This window comes from Podarcis melisellensis (genome assembly GCF_964234715.1).
Source record: "Podarcis melisellensis genome assembly, chromosome: 3".
NCBI classification, from domain to species: domain Eukaryota; kingdom Metazoa; phylum Chordata; class Lepidosauria; order Squamata; family Lacertidae; genus Podarcis; species Podarcis melisellensis.
Genome location: NC_138530.1, coordinates 100,468,283 through 100,482,677, shown reverse-complemented (window position 1 = coordinate 100,482,677; position 14,395 = coordinate 100,468,283). Strand labels below are relative to the sequence as shown.

The following is a 14,395-nucleotide window of genomic DNA, read 5'->3' as shown; positions in this document are numbered from 1 at the left end:
GTACTCTCTCTTCCCCCACCCCCAATTTAATATGGATTTTTCCATTAGACAGATAATCCGATAAGCAAAAATAACTTGTTTATCATCCAGAGTCATTGTTAAATGTGGATTCCCCTTAGCGCTTTTTGGAGGTGGGGTGGGCCGTTTGTCATGTGCTTGGCAGCATTTCATTGGTTCTCTGTCACTACAGCCCTGCTCCCATTTGCTGCTTACCTGAGGACAACAAAGCCATTTTGTTTCACTTTCTCACTTGAGAGAAGAACATGCCCTCCAGTATATTAATGGTAATTCTGCTTAGCACACTGACCTGTACACAAATTAAGAAATTTAAACCCAACTGTTTGAGAGAGAACAGTTAACCAGCCCCTAGTTAATTCTGTTTACAGATGTACATTTTAACCGAGTTTGCAAATTAAGAGTTTATCTAGTCCTGGTTGTTTGCACACAAAACTTTTCTGCTCCTTTTGAAAATTCACTCATTTATTTTATTTATTTCATTCAATCCCACTCTTCCTCTCGAAGGAGCCTAGGGTAGCAAACACACAACAAAGGAAACAATTAAAACATGATAAAAACAATTCCAGTATAGATGCAGATGGGGAAATGTGTCTCTACCTTTTCCCCATCTCATAGGGACAATTTCAGCCAGTAACTCATCTGGCATCTAATCAAAATTTGCGCAAGTCAGTTCACAATCATGAAACCTGAACTTGTTCTCTGGCGGTAGCTGAGGCAGACCCTTTCTCGGTATTTGAATCCAAATCATGGATTTAAGCAGTGCCTACCGTGATCTGTATGCTGCACGAACATCCCGGTTGCAGCATCTTGCCAATATCAAAACTGTCACCAGAAGAAGAAAAGGATACAATTTTCTTTTCCATTTCTGGCAGGTTGTGCAACATCAATAATCTCCGCTGGGTATTATGCTCTCCATAAGAGGCTTTTGTGATTGATTAAACACCTTAGCTTTGTTTTGGTGTTTAATCAATTGCAACAGCCGTTTAAAGCTTGGTGTATTACAAAGGAGAAGAGATTATCACTGAATTATTCCAGGGTGGAGTTGTCTCTAATATTTATGTTTTCTTTATTCTAATCATAGCTAAGGCTGCTAACAGCTTCCTCGCTGCTGTTAGCTTCTGTTATCTCCAGAGAAAGCTTAGCAAGGACAACCACTTATTAATACTCTGAACTTGCATAAACATTAAGGATGGTCTCGTGGTTAGAGCATCAGTAGAGACGCCCTTCACCTAAATCCTTGTTCTGTTTTAGACTTCCTGAGTGTTGCGCAAAGATTAGTCTCTCCCTTCCATGTTTTCACTGCTGAGTGAGGGGAAGGACTGCTGCAGATTTGTCAACTTGCAACCCAACAACCAAATACTAAGCAAATTGTTGAAATTAATATTGCACCATCGGTATGCTTTCAGTGTGTGTATGCTCACAAATAAATGAGAGTTCACAGTGAGGGGATGTTAGGTATAGAGATCCCCATTAGAGGTAACCAGGGATAGATGGTGAACATTAGGACCTGCAGGGAACCAATGGCGCCAAAGCCAATGACGAGGAGAGCCATCCCTGATTGGTTTGTAAACAAGAAAGCAGACAAGTGGAGACATGCTGGGGTTGAGGAGCCATGGCCCATTTCTGCTAATGCACCAGCCTCCAATGAAGGTACCTTTCCATCCCTAAATTTAGCAAATCTGCAAAGCTTTGGGAATTTTCAGAGGCTCGTGTGCTTACTTAGTTTTATCAAGCAGTTGAAATGGTCTAAACTGTTAATTCACACGTTTAGAGCTGTGTGTGAGTTTCTGCAGCATCCATGGCTTAACAGAGACTCCTTTGTGTCAGAACCACCAAACTTCCATTTAGAAAGGGCTATCCATATGTCTGAGGTATTTCGTGTCACTGCTTTGAGTCCGGAGCTGGGTAGAGGAAAAACAAGTGGAAAGTGGAGGAAGAAGATGGAGGATCCATGTTCCTTCATCTTGCCCCAACTCTTTGGAGATAAGCCGGTAAAAGTTGTTTAGCAAGATACATACCTTGAAAAAAAGGCCTCTTGCGAAGTTGCTGCATTCCACGCTTCTCTTAAAAGCTAACTGGTCTTTTGTGACCCTTTTACGAAAAGTTTAACAAGACTTACAGTTTTTTGGTGTGAATTCTGAAATGGGTGTCAGTGGCGGAGTAACTGGATTTTGTACCTCCACTGAGATCAGTGTAACGCTTCCAAAAGAAGGTCCTGGCGGCTCTAACCATTTTAAAGGCATTTGCTTTCCTGCGCTAACAGTCTTTCCTCCCCTTTTCTTGACGTTACCAAATGCATTTTTGTTTTTGTTTTATTTTGTCTTTCAGGTATAACCCGACTTTAGTGTTTTGCAGCAATACCCTGAGCCAGCGGTTAGGAACTGAACCCTTCCCACCCACCACCCACTCCATGTATCTATTTTATTTTTATTTATATATTTTGTCTGATAGTTCCACAAGCACTAATGCACAATTCAAATGCAGGCGATATTTTGATCACCAAATTGTTTAGCACTTTATGCAGGAAAAACCGGTAGGCCACGGTCATGAAACTTCGAGAGGATGGCTGCTGGCTTCCTGTGGCAGAGCTGGTTGTTGTTGTTCCAAAAAAAAAAAACCCTTCCCTCTTTCGCTCTAACCATTTTGTCTGTCTATCTTGTCTTGTATTCAGTTTTCAAAGCAATTCCATGAGGGGTCTCCTTCCTTCCTTTTTGGTTTTTCTTTTCTTTTAGTGCCTAAAAGGGAACAATATATTTTTTTGAAGTCAAACAAATATGCACACAAAATTTATAGGGTTTGAAATAAAATTAAAAGTTTGCAACTTTTCGAATGTCACACTCAGAACCATTATAATAACTGTTCCTCTCCTACTTTGGTTTATAGAAAAGGTCCATAAATGTATCCCTAAATACCCTGTAAGGTATTGTCCCATGTTCTGTATGAAGGATCTAGTCTTGGGGGGACGGGACAAGTGACCTTTTCTCTTGAAAACAGGGAACTTTGTTTTCACTATCCAAAGATGAAGAGACACAGAATGTAAACATGAAAATGTATTGCTTCCCTTTGAAAGTTAATCCTATTCCACATTTTCATTAATGTTGGCTCATCTTCTTCTTAGTTTTTGTTTGGTTGGTTGGTTTGCAAATTATTATTTTTTTGCATGAATATGCAGAATAGCAATAATGTTTGGGTTGGTATTTTTTGGTGTGCAAGACTCTTCTCTTTCAGATCCAGTAATAAAGTGTTTTTAAGTTCATTGATTATTATTTTTTTAAGATACAGTATTTTTCAATTCTTAAACAACAACAAAACTCTGTGTCAGTGAATTGTTGTATGATTTTCAAGCCATCAGTAAGTGGCAACCACTGGGGGAATGTTAATATCCTGTAAGAATTTCATTGTCTGCTGTTGCTAGGTCACCCCGGGACAGTAGCAGAAGCAGTGAGAAGCTGGAGTTGGAATTATCAAATCTCACGGCGGATGTCCTGGAATTACTGCTGGAGTTTGTTTATACAGGTTCCTTAGTAATAGATTCCGTCAATGCCAAAACTCTTCTGGAAGCTGCCAGCAAGTTCCAATTTCATACATTCTGCAAAGTCTGCGTGTCATTTCTAGGTAAGAATTCATGCTGTTTCTCTCTCTCTCTCTCTTGATTCCGAACCTCAGAATTTTCCACCATGTGCAACTCTTCTATAAAATTCATGGTTAAATGTCATTTACAATAGGACAGACCACTATTTGTTTGTGGCTGTACTTCAGGTGCAGTGTGGTCTTGTTAAAATCACGGCACCTGAAGTACAGCTACCATCCAGTCATGATGTGCTGCATTGCAAATAGTATTGCTTACTTGAGTGAATTGTGGACTTTTTACCAAGGCTGGGTGCACGCCTTGAGGCTGCAGAAGTACATTAAAAGCACTGGATGTGCTATTGGGCATCCTCCACAAGAATCTCAACTCGCATATAAAAGAAAATACAAGCGCCTGCTAATATGCTAGGAAGTTTATGGGCAATGTCCAATATAATCTCAGTATGCAGAAGTAACTTCCTGAATAAGATGTCCAGTGATTAGGTATGGGGTTTCAGGGTCCTGCATATATGTCCTTCGCCCTTAATTTCCAGAAACATAAAGAAATTGAAGAGTAAATTATGTTTACTTCACGTAATATATACAGGTCACAGGGTGCTTCTTTGTGCATTCAGTATTATTATTATTATTATTTTGTTGTTGTTGTTGTTGTTGTTGTTGTTGTTCTTTTGCCCCTGGGATGTGAGAGGTTCATATCTCCATCATAAAAAAAATACCCTTCCCACTTAGCTCTCTGTACCCTTAAAGGCTGGAGATATATGTAGGGAGGAGAGCTAATTAATTAGCTCAAGGTTTAGTTTCCAGAACCAGTAGGGTAGGTTGCCCCACAAACCAGAGCAGCTTCTAAGATGCTAGAACTGTCCTTCAGAATGGCTTTAGCTAGGGCAGAATTGTTGCAAGGAATAACAGGTTTGGATGAGTGAACTCCCCCACCTCAGTTCAGAATTGGTAAAAGGTAAAGGGACCCCTGACCGTAAAGTCCAGTCATGGACGCTCATCTCGCTTTACTGGCCGAGGGAGCCAGTGTTTGTCCGCAGACAGCTTCCGGGTCATGTGGCCCGCATGACTAAGCCGCTTCTGGTGAACCAGAGCAGCGCATGGAAACAACATTTACCTTCCCGCCAGAGCGGTACCTATTTATCTACTTGCACTTTGACGTGCTTTTGAACTGCTAGGTGAGCAGGATCAGGGACTGAGGAACGGGAGCTCACCCCATTGCAGGGATTCGAACCGCCGACCTTCTGATCGGCAAGCCCTAGGCTCTGTGGTTTAGACCGCAGCACCACCCACGTCCCGTTCAGAATTGGACTTGGTGCTAGTTCTGAAATGTGGGCTCACTCACGCTGCGGATGACATCATTTGAAACAAAATGAGGTCTAAAGGCCTCCCTCAACTACATCATAAGTGCACAGACATAACTTCCCCCACAGGTTGCTGCTACCCCCCTTCTTACTTGGTATCAGTGGTACCAGCCGTGCAAACTATTTGAAGGCCTCTCTTCAAGGTCCTGAGAAATGTAATTTCTTCAGAGTTCTGGAATTGGGTTAACCTACAAGTGGGTGTTTCCTAGGAACTGCACACCCCAGGGCTCCTTGCTGCATCCCAGTTTCAAGGCCCCCAATTTTCCTTAGTACCACAGCCAAACATTATGAGTGGGACAAGTTTGTGTTATGATCCAAGCCATCATGAACTTTGGTGGCATCACTAATTACACATTAAATGTGAACCTCTCATATCTCATGTGGTGGGAGATGCTCAAACTGTCCTTGCATCATGCTCTGGCACATTATACCTTGAAGGATAATCCAAACGTTCAGTTTCTGCTGTGAGCATAGAAGATAGAGGGCCTTGCGTTTCCTGTTTCCCTCACATCTGTTTTGTCCAAATTGCGCGCATCTATTCCAAAACTGGATATTAGATGGCATTTGCTGTGCTGGTGCAAATTTCCTTTAATAGCTGGCCTCCAGTGTGTTTTAAATTAATGGATTTTATGGCTTTCATAATGATCCACAGACATATCCATGCACATTATCTCTAAAGATTCAGCTACTATAACAAAATACATTTATTTCCACTAAATCAATGTGAGATTTTCCTTTTCCAATACTTAATATGTGAATTCAGTGAACCGTGTTATGGTTATGCAACTGGGAGAGTTGGCTGTAAGTTTCATTATATATGGGGAACTAGAGGTTTATATTCTCATTTAGAGAATTCATAAAATATAATTGCTTATTTTTATTTATAGCTCTTACTGGATTAAGCTTCAGAGATAGTGGAGTTTTCAGTTGGCCTCATTTTTCATTTTTGCATTGGGCTAGCCAAGAATCTTATAATGCAAAAAGACAAGCAAACCACTATTTCTAAAGAAGTGTGCATGCACACGAAAGCTCATACCAAGAACTGACTTAGTTGGTCTTTAAAGTGCTACTGGAAGGAATTTTTTTTGTTTTGACTATTTCTAAAGTTCTTCTAAGAGCCACCTGTGGAAGATCTCGTTTGTTCTTCTTAGTATGTCATAGAGGCAAATTGGCCTAGAGATTGATTGATTGGTTTGGTGTTTGGTTTTTGTTTTGCATTTTTGTACATTTTAAGGGGGGAATAAGAACCATGATTTCCCAGATAATGAACTTTCCCATGAAAACTTTGACTATAAATCGAGTGAAAACCCTGAAGTGGAGGGCTGGGGGGGGGGAGGGAAGAAATAACATAATCTGGAGGGTGGGCATTTTAACTGTTCCTCACATTGGTTTTAATTAAGTGTATGAGATTTTGTTTACCTTTCACTTTGTTTTGTTTTTGTAAAGACACTGAGTTGCCTGCGGCAAGAAAAAAGTTGAATAACTTAAATAATAATACTAACTAGTGCAGACAGCTTCAAGAAACAATAAGTATGCCACCTTTATTCTTGACTATGGTGACCAGTGGGGGCAAGGAACTTCAGAAGTTGGTACAGGGGGTACCTCAATTTTCGAACGTAATCCGTTCCAGAAGACTGTTCGACTTCTGAAACGTTTGAAAGCCAAGGAGCAAAGAGTGGTCTGCAGAAAACTTGGGGGGAAATAACACGTACACGTAGTGGAAGCCATTCAACTTCCAAGGTGTGATCGAAAACAGAAGCATTTACTTCTGGGTTTTCAGCATTCAAAAACCGAAACATTTGGCTTCCGGGACTTTCGAAAACCGAGGTACCACTGTATTGCTGACTGTGGGCCCCTAGAGATAAAATACCTATTGTCTTTTAACCATTTTAACATCATTACTTCCTCCACAAATTCTTCCTATCTTCTTCTACCATGTTTTAAGTGTTATATTGGCACTGCTGTTAGCACTAACAAGAACCCTTCTTATTATCTTCCTAGTTAAGATGATGTTTCCAAACTTTTCCCCTTAAGTACTTTTGATTAACCACAGTTGACATTTACGTAAAGTTTAACCAGGGGTTAAATGAGGGAGGGAAAAAGCAGTAGGAGGAGAAGGATTATGCTGCTCTACGTGCAATCTGTTAAGAGATTGGTAGTATTATAACTCTACGGGCTCTTTAAATCGTAGAAAGAGGTCAAGAGAATTAAATCTAATTTATTTAAGAGTTATTTAAGATTCATTTCCGTGATACTACAAAAAAAAACCCACCCAACACCTTAGCAACCCCGACGACTAGTAAGTTACATATTTTATCATTATTTCTGAAATTTCACTTGGAGACCTATTAAGCATTCTAACATAAAACAGTGCCTAGCAAACAGAATATATTGTGCTGCTGTGAGAGCAGAGAACAAGCTGTTTATGAGCAAGTGGATAATCATTTCTGCACGCTATTTATTGTTAGTGTGACAGACGTATCTTCCTTTTCATTTTGACGTGTCCTGCCTTGAATCTTAATCAAATGTTCTGTTATTAATACTGGCAAGCAGAGGCCAAGTAAGAACATCCAAGTCACCAACCACATTTTCCCCAACTCTTTACTTCAAACAGGATGATGCGTTGGCTAGCAAAGCATTCACCCAAGTTCCCTGTTACAATACAAATGCTACAAGTCTTTTTAAAGTGCGACTCCAGATCTTATCAGGCCAAACCAGCATGGCCAGTGATTTGGGATGATGGAAGTTGTAGTACTACAGTAGTACCTCGGGTTAAGTACTTAATTCGTTCCAGAGGGCCGTTCTTAACCTGAAACTGTTCTTAACCTGAAACACCACTTTAGCTAATGGGGCATCCCGCTGCTGTCGTGCCGCCGGAGCACGGTTTCTGTTCTCATACTGAAGCAAAGTTCTTAACCCGAGGTACTATTTCTGAGTTAGTGGAGTCTGTAACCTGAAGCGTAAGTAACCCGAGGTACCACTGTACACTTACTATTATCAAATTTGTATATCACCCTATATACCCACAGGTCTCAGGATGGTTCACTTAAATCAGCCTTTCTCAACCTTGGGTCCCCAGATGTTTTTGGCCTACAACTCCCATCACCCCTAGCTAGCAAGGCCAGAGCTCAGGGATGATGGGGGTCGTAGTCCAACATCTGGGGACCCACAGGTTGAGAACAGCTGACTTAGAGGGTCCCAGACTCCCCACTTCCTCACCCTTAACCTATGCCCCTTGTTGGCTATTTTCTTTAAAACTATGCATATGGATAATATTTTATGCAAGTTATGTCATTGTGGCAAACTGGGCCTACATTGGCTATGATGTCTGTGGGCGTCCTTCTATGAACAGTTGCCATTTTAAAAGGGGCCAAACTCTGTCTGAGGAGCCAGGCAGTCTTGGTGAAATGTGGATTGCTGCATCTGTCACCTAAGAAAGGACTGGAAGAAACTGGTCAGACTTTCGCAAAGAAAGTATCTACCATGAAATGTTGATCCCATGTTACCAATTAGAAATGGATTGCCCATGGCCTCAGGGACCTAAAAATGGAGAAATATGCCTCTTAGGAAAAATTGAGTTTCCCTCACTAGCAGTTCACAACAGCTCTTACTGTTCCAGTTTTGTAAGAGCTCCATTAGTTTGTGTCCCAGGTGTGTTGGGTAGACACCCATTTTCCTGATTCAGAAGGATTCTTCCCCCATCCCCATTACAACTGAGTCTGTAATATTGTGTAGGGGACGCAGGTGGCGCTGTGGGTTAAAGCCTCAGCGCCTAGGACTTGCCGATCGAAAGATCGGCGGTTCGAATCCCTGCGGCGGGGTGCGCTCCCGCTGCTCGGTCCCAGCGCCTGCCAACCTAGCAGTTCGAAAGCACCTCCGGGTGCAAGTAGATAAATAGGGACCGCTTACCAGCGGGAAGGTAAACGCCGTTTCCGTGTGCGGCTCTGGCTCGCCAGATGCAGCTTTGTCATGCTGGCCACGTGACCCGGAAGTGTCTCCGGACAGCACTGGCCCCTGGCCTCTTAAGTGAGATGGGCGCACAACCCCAGAGTCTGTCAAGACTGGCCCCTACGGGCAGGGGTACCTTTACCTTTACCTTTACTGTAATATTGTGAGGGGAGGTGTCTGAGCTTCCTTTTGTAGTCTTTGGATATGGAGTTCTCTAGAATAATAGGCTTGAGCCTCATAGAGGTTGTCAGGCTATACTGTGCCTTGACATCCTTTGTGATGGTTTAATACTCCTTTTAACCCCCCCTTGCTAATATTTAGAAAGTACAAAACGTGTTCAAAACACCGTCCCTTCTTTTGCTTTTTGAATTTCAGGCAACCCAGTTTCCTCACAGTTAACCCTGTTTTATTTTATATCACATTAATATGGGTTTTAGATTTGAACCTCTGCACTACGCACACATGCTGCTGGCAAATGGAAATTTGGTTTTATGTAAGGAATATTGAGGCATGCACACCCACATGTCTAGATGGCTGGAAGAGAAAAAACGAGGCTCTTAATTTGGCTTCAGTTTAATTAATTAGTTTAATTTGATAAGCTCAGAGGTTTGGGGGGAAATTGTTGTTAGCCCCGGGTCTGCTACAATTACACACATTTACAGTCCCAAAGCAGTTATATAGTTTCCTTATAGTTCGTTCCCTAATCACTGGATATCTTATTCAGTAGCACTGAAATTGCAACTAACTTGTCCCATTGATTTCTATGGGAACCAAATCTGAAAGAAAAAGAAAGCTGTATTGAGCTCTCGGTGTCTAAAGAGGATTGTGTTTATTTCTGTATTTATGCTGTTACAGTTTCCCTATTACGCATATTTGGAGAGGTCAGAGGTCATCTAATTCACTCCTTTGTGCTCAAGGCAGGATCCTTCCTACCCTACCTATCAAATTTAGGTGGCAATTTACAGCTTGCAAAACCAGGAAATAGGTGCCCTGGATTTTTGACTTATTCTCCCCATCCCTTTCTGTTTCCTATGTTCATTGTAGAAAAACAGCTGACTGCTAGCAATTGCTTAGGAATATTAGCCATGGCTGAAGCGATGCAGTGCAGCGAGCTATACAACATGGCAAAGGCCTACGCCCTGCAGATTTTTCCGGAGGTGGCAAATCAAGAGGAGATTCTTAATATCTCGAAAGACGACTTCATTTCCTATATGTCCAATGACAGCCTGAACACAAAAACGGAAGAACTGGTTTATGAAACGGTGATAAAGTGGATTAAAAAAGATGCTGCGGTCAGAGCCCAGGTAAGCAGGAGGGATAGGGTGGGTGAGACCTTCCTCTTAGACATTTGTTTTCTCTTTCTCACTTCCATTAATAGATCATTATAGCAGAATGCTCTTCTGTGCCATTTTAAGCCCAACTCTGCTCTTAACCAGAAAAGCAAAACCGGGGTGGGGGGGTGGGGGGAGTTGGTTAGCAAGAGAAAATCCAGGCTATGCAGAAACTTCCTTTAATTCCGTCACCCAATCCCCATGTCTGATTAGAATTGAAAAGTTTGCATTTGCTGCATGCATCTCACTAAAAATAGCTTGGTCCAAGATGGCTCTTGAAGGATTAGTATTGTGTGATAATGTGCCTTAAAAATAAATAAATGCAGCTTTAAAAAAGAAATGATGTGCATTCAGGAATGGCAAGAAGCAAGAATCATCAGAAGAGCTCTAGACATGGAATACTAATAATGTGGCTGTCAGTATACTGAGAGGAGTATTCACTATTCCTGTGCCGGCTGTGCAGATGCCAGTAAATATTTATTGGGGCTACCTACTCTAGACTGTTACTCTGCTAGGCAGTTGACCTTAACGGAGATAAGGATTCAGATAACGGTTATAAATACTGCCTGGTTTTGTGGACAGCTATAGTAAAATGTTGTCCTTGGGCTGAAAGAATTGCAACTGCAGCACGTAAATTTGCCAGTTGCTTTAGCTGATTAAGATTTGTAGCAAACGAACTTCACACATTATCGACCCAAGCCAGGAGAATTGACTCAGTGATCAAGCAGTCTCCACATCTGAGCTGCTATCAGTTCAGCTCCACATTTGCTCTTGCTCTCAGTTCAACTCCTGAATAAACTGGTGAAGTGATATTCTTAAGAGTGTTTGGCATTTTATAGGAAGGAATAAATATACCTGTGTACAGTGTTCCATTTACTCTCAGTGCACCTTTGCTGGGTTATAGCATCTCACTCCCTCCAAAAATGCTTTTCAAAATTTAATTCATTCTGAATATGAATTAAATGCTAATAGGTTCAAGAGCTATTGCCCTAAATATAAGTTATTGTTGAGCTTTTCTTTGTAGTTACAATTCTCTGTGATTCTTGTTTCATTTACATAGAAGGCAATTTATGCGTCATCCAGTTAGATGCAGTTTATGAGTTTCAGAATTAGCTGCAAATGTAATATCCTCCTGAAATCTTTTCATAGTGTGATACCACTATTACTAGACTGATTGAATAATAGTGCTGGAAAGCATGCATACCATATCCACAATCTTAGTGAGGATTGTGGAAAGCCCTGTGGCAGGAAAGAAGCTGGTTGATTAATCGTACAATAGTTGGGAAAGAAATGAAGAACTTTTAGTAGGAATTTGAGGTAGTCAGAACATAGATTCCTGGCTCTCATTGCTCTGGGATCCCTTGGCAGTCAAGTTTGTAACTGGTAGCAATGACCTTCATAATTTTTACAGAATAAAAATGTGGGGATTCTTTTGATATACACCTAGAATTAGGGAATCATATTGTTTCATATCTGTCTGGATTCTTGTTGATTGGGGAGTCAAAATAGTTGAATGGTTGTCAGTGTATAAAAGAGCTGAGAGTTCATCCTTCTAAGATAAGCGCTAATGATCTTTTAATTTCAAATTGTTTGTAAGTAGCCTCCTCTCTGTGCTTTTGTCAAAGTGTTAGATGGCTCTAAGACATCAAACCCCCTATTCGATCACATCTTGCAATTTAGTCATCACTCACAATGAGACTTGTAATCTCAGGTTATATATTCTACTAGCTGAGAATATACAGTGAGAAACACTCTGAAGCAAGGAGGAGGAAACAGACAACGCATGAAATATAGAATATAATTATCCAGGCACTTTGAGACTCAGTCCCCAGATGGACTAAAGACTAAACAGCCAGCTTAGTAGAGCAACCACTACATCTACAGCCAAGTTGCCCCTGGCTGAGATAGTGGAAGGTGTAGAGGACAGGAAGATCAGACCTGATGTCACCAGTGGAGGGATCTAGTAGATTGCTGGCTTGTTTGGGCTTCCCCACCCTTGTAGCACACCCCATTTTTGGATTTTCTGCTGCCAGGGATGCAAGCAGCAGGCCTTCCTCCTGCCCACACAGAAGGAGTTCAACGATGCAGAATGTTGTTTGCATCTCTCCAGTGGTGGCCAGCGACAGGCTGACCCAATCCAACCCTCAAGGGCCTATCATACAGAGGCTTTGGGTCATGTTCGACCACAACACACAGAGACAAAAATTCTCAGCTGAATATGGAGGGCTGAGTGCCAACTTGATGCCAGCTAAGTTCAATAAAACTCTCTGTGTGATAATTATTTAATATAGTTTTACGTGCATTGCTTAGAGATTTTTAAAAAGTAATTTATGAATAGAGGGAGGGCAAGGAGGTAAAAAAGAATTTTCCATGTGGTTTTTGAACAACCATACAGACAACCCCTGTTGCTTCCTGACACAAACATCCTCTCCTGACATTACCCATCTCACCCTCCAGTTTCCATCTGCCTTCCTTTTCCATGTTAAAGCTTTTTGAGTGTAGCCAGCATGGAGTTTACAAAGGCCACTTACCAGCAGGCTGGATATGGCACAGTCCAGGTGAACCATTCAAAATGTTATGGCCCCCGGAATATTTGTGTTGGTGGGCCAGGTGATGCCTTATAAAACCTCCTAAACCTTTTATTTAACATTTCAGACCCGGTTGGTGGCGGCCAGGAGGAAAATAGGTTTTTCACAACTAACAATAAGAAATAAATGCAAGGCCTTAACTGCAATATGTCAACAATTAGACGTTTATCAGAGCACCTGTTGAGCAGCCGCAGGATGACTCGGCCAGTTGTTTGGCTGACTTTTGAATCCCTCTTCTCTTCTGCCTGCAGATTCACAAGCAGGAGTTTTAGTATCTGTGCTGGTTCTGTTGCTAAAACAGAGTTGACCAAGACAAACAAATCCCAAAAGACCCCTTAGCAACCCTTGGGTGTCTACACAGATGTTTTTCTTCTAGATTTCTGCTGCTGTACAGTATTTGTACATGTATAATCCAACACTAACTTAGCAGTGCATAAACCAATCATTAAACCTATATGGAGTCCAAATAGACATGTAAAGATAATTGTCAATTGTAATCCATGCATTCAGTCTTAAAAAAAGGCAGTGAGATCTTCAAACCACTGGCTGATACATGGTGGCTGTTTGACCTCCCAACCTTGTCGTATATGTCTCATAGCCACCATAACGGCTCACAGAAAACCCACTTTTGTTGTTGATCTGTTAGTCCTGACACCACAGGAATAGGATTTCAGAGTGCTTGAACATCTGCAAATATCAATGATTTCTCCAAGATAAAAAAGAAACCGCAGAACATGCCTGCATCGTATGCCTTGAAGAGGCACTTTCAGTGTTGCACTTCCAACATCTATCTGAACTTACCCATCTCTTCCTCTAGAGACACTGTGGAGTCTGCTCTATTCATCTCTGAGATCCTGAACATCCACTTTACAACATTTCAATACACAATTATAAACAGCTATTACAGTTTGAGGTTTCTCTGAATTTAGTTTGGTATTTTGAGAATGTGTTGTGAGCACTAATCAGAATATGTGACATGTGAGTGGTGGCAGTTCTACAAGTTTCCAGATCTTTATCCATCCAGCTTAAAGATGCCATGGGATGAACACTGAGACCTTTTTCATGCAAAATGAATCTTGTTGTTAAATAATGTTGTATGCCACCCTTCATCCAAAGGCCTCACGACGGTTCACAGCATATAAATACAAAATAAAAAGGCACAATACTTAATAAAAACAAGAATAAAACAAGGCAGATCAATATCCACCCATCCTGTACCACTGAGCCATATATTTCCCATATCACAACACCATTGGATATTTATTTTAATGAATGATTAATTGCAGTTATTTATATTCTGTCTTTCAGAATATAAATCCTTCCGTGGGGAACTTAAAAGTAACACATTAAGTTAAATTTTAAAAAACACACAATAAATAGTAGCATATTTAAAAGCCACCATGATCCTTCCCACAGTAGAACGACCCTACACAGTGTGGGTCGATATGGTTCAGGCTGTGAGGTGGTCTGCGCCTGCCTGCCTGCCCCTCCCCTTTTCTTCTGGAATAACAATGAAACCTGTCTATGACTCTTGTTTCACCTTGTTCTATTTTTGAGACTT

At 41.3% G+C, this 14,395-nt stretch overlaps 1 protein-coding gene across 1 annotated transcript in view; it reads left to right on the top strand.

The window, feature by feature from the left end:
* The window catches only part of KLHL29 (kelch like family member 29), a 425,462-nt gene that overhangs the window by 340,524 nt on the left and 70,543 nt on the right, over window positions 1-14,395 (top strand). The window contains exons 7-8 of the mRNA XM_081906134.1: window positions 3,434-3,633; window positions 9,960-10,219. Coding sequence (XP_081762260.1) covers window positions 3,434-3,633; window positions 9,960-10,219 — 460 coding nt within the window. The remainder of the gene's footprint in view (window positions 1-3,433; window positions 3,634-9,959; window positions 10,220-14,395) is intronic.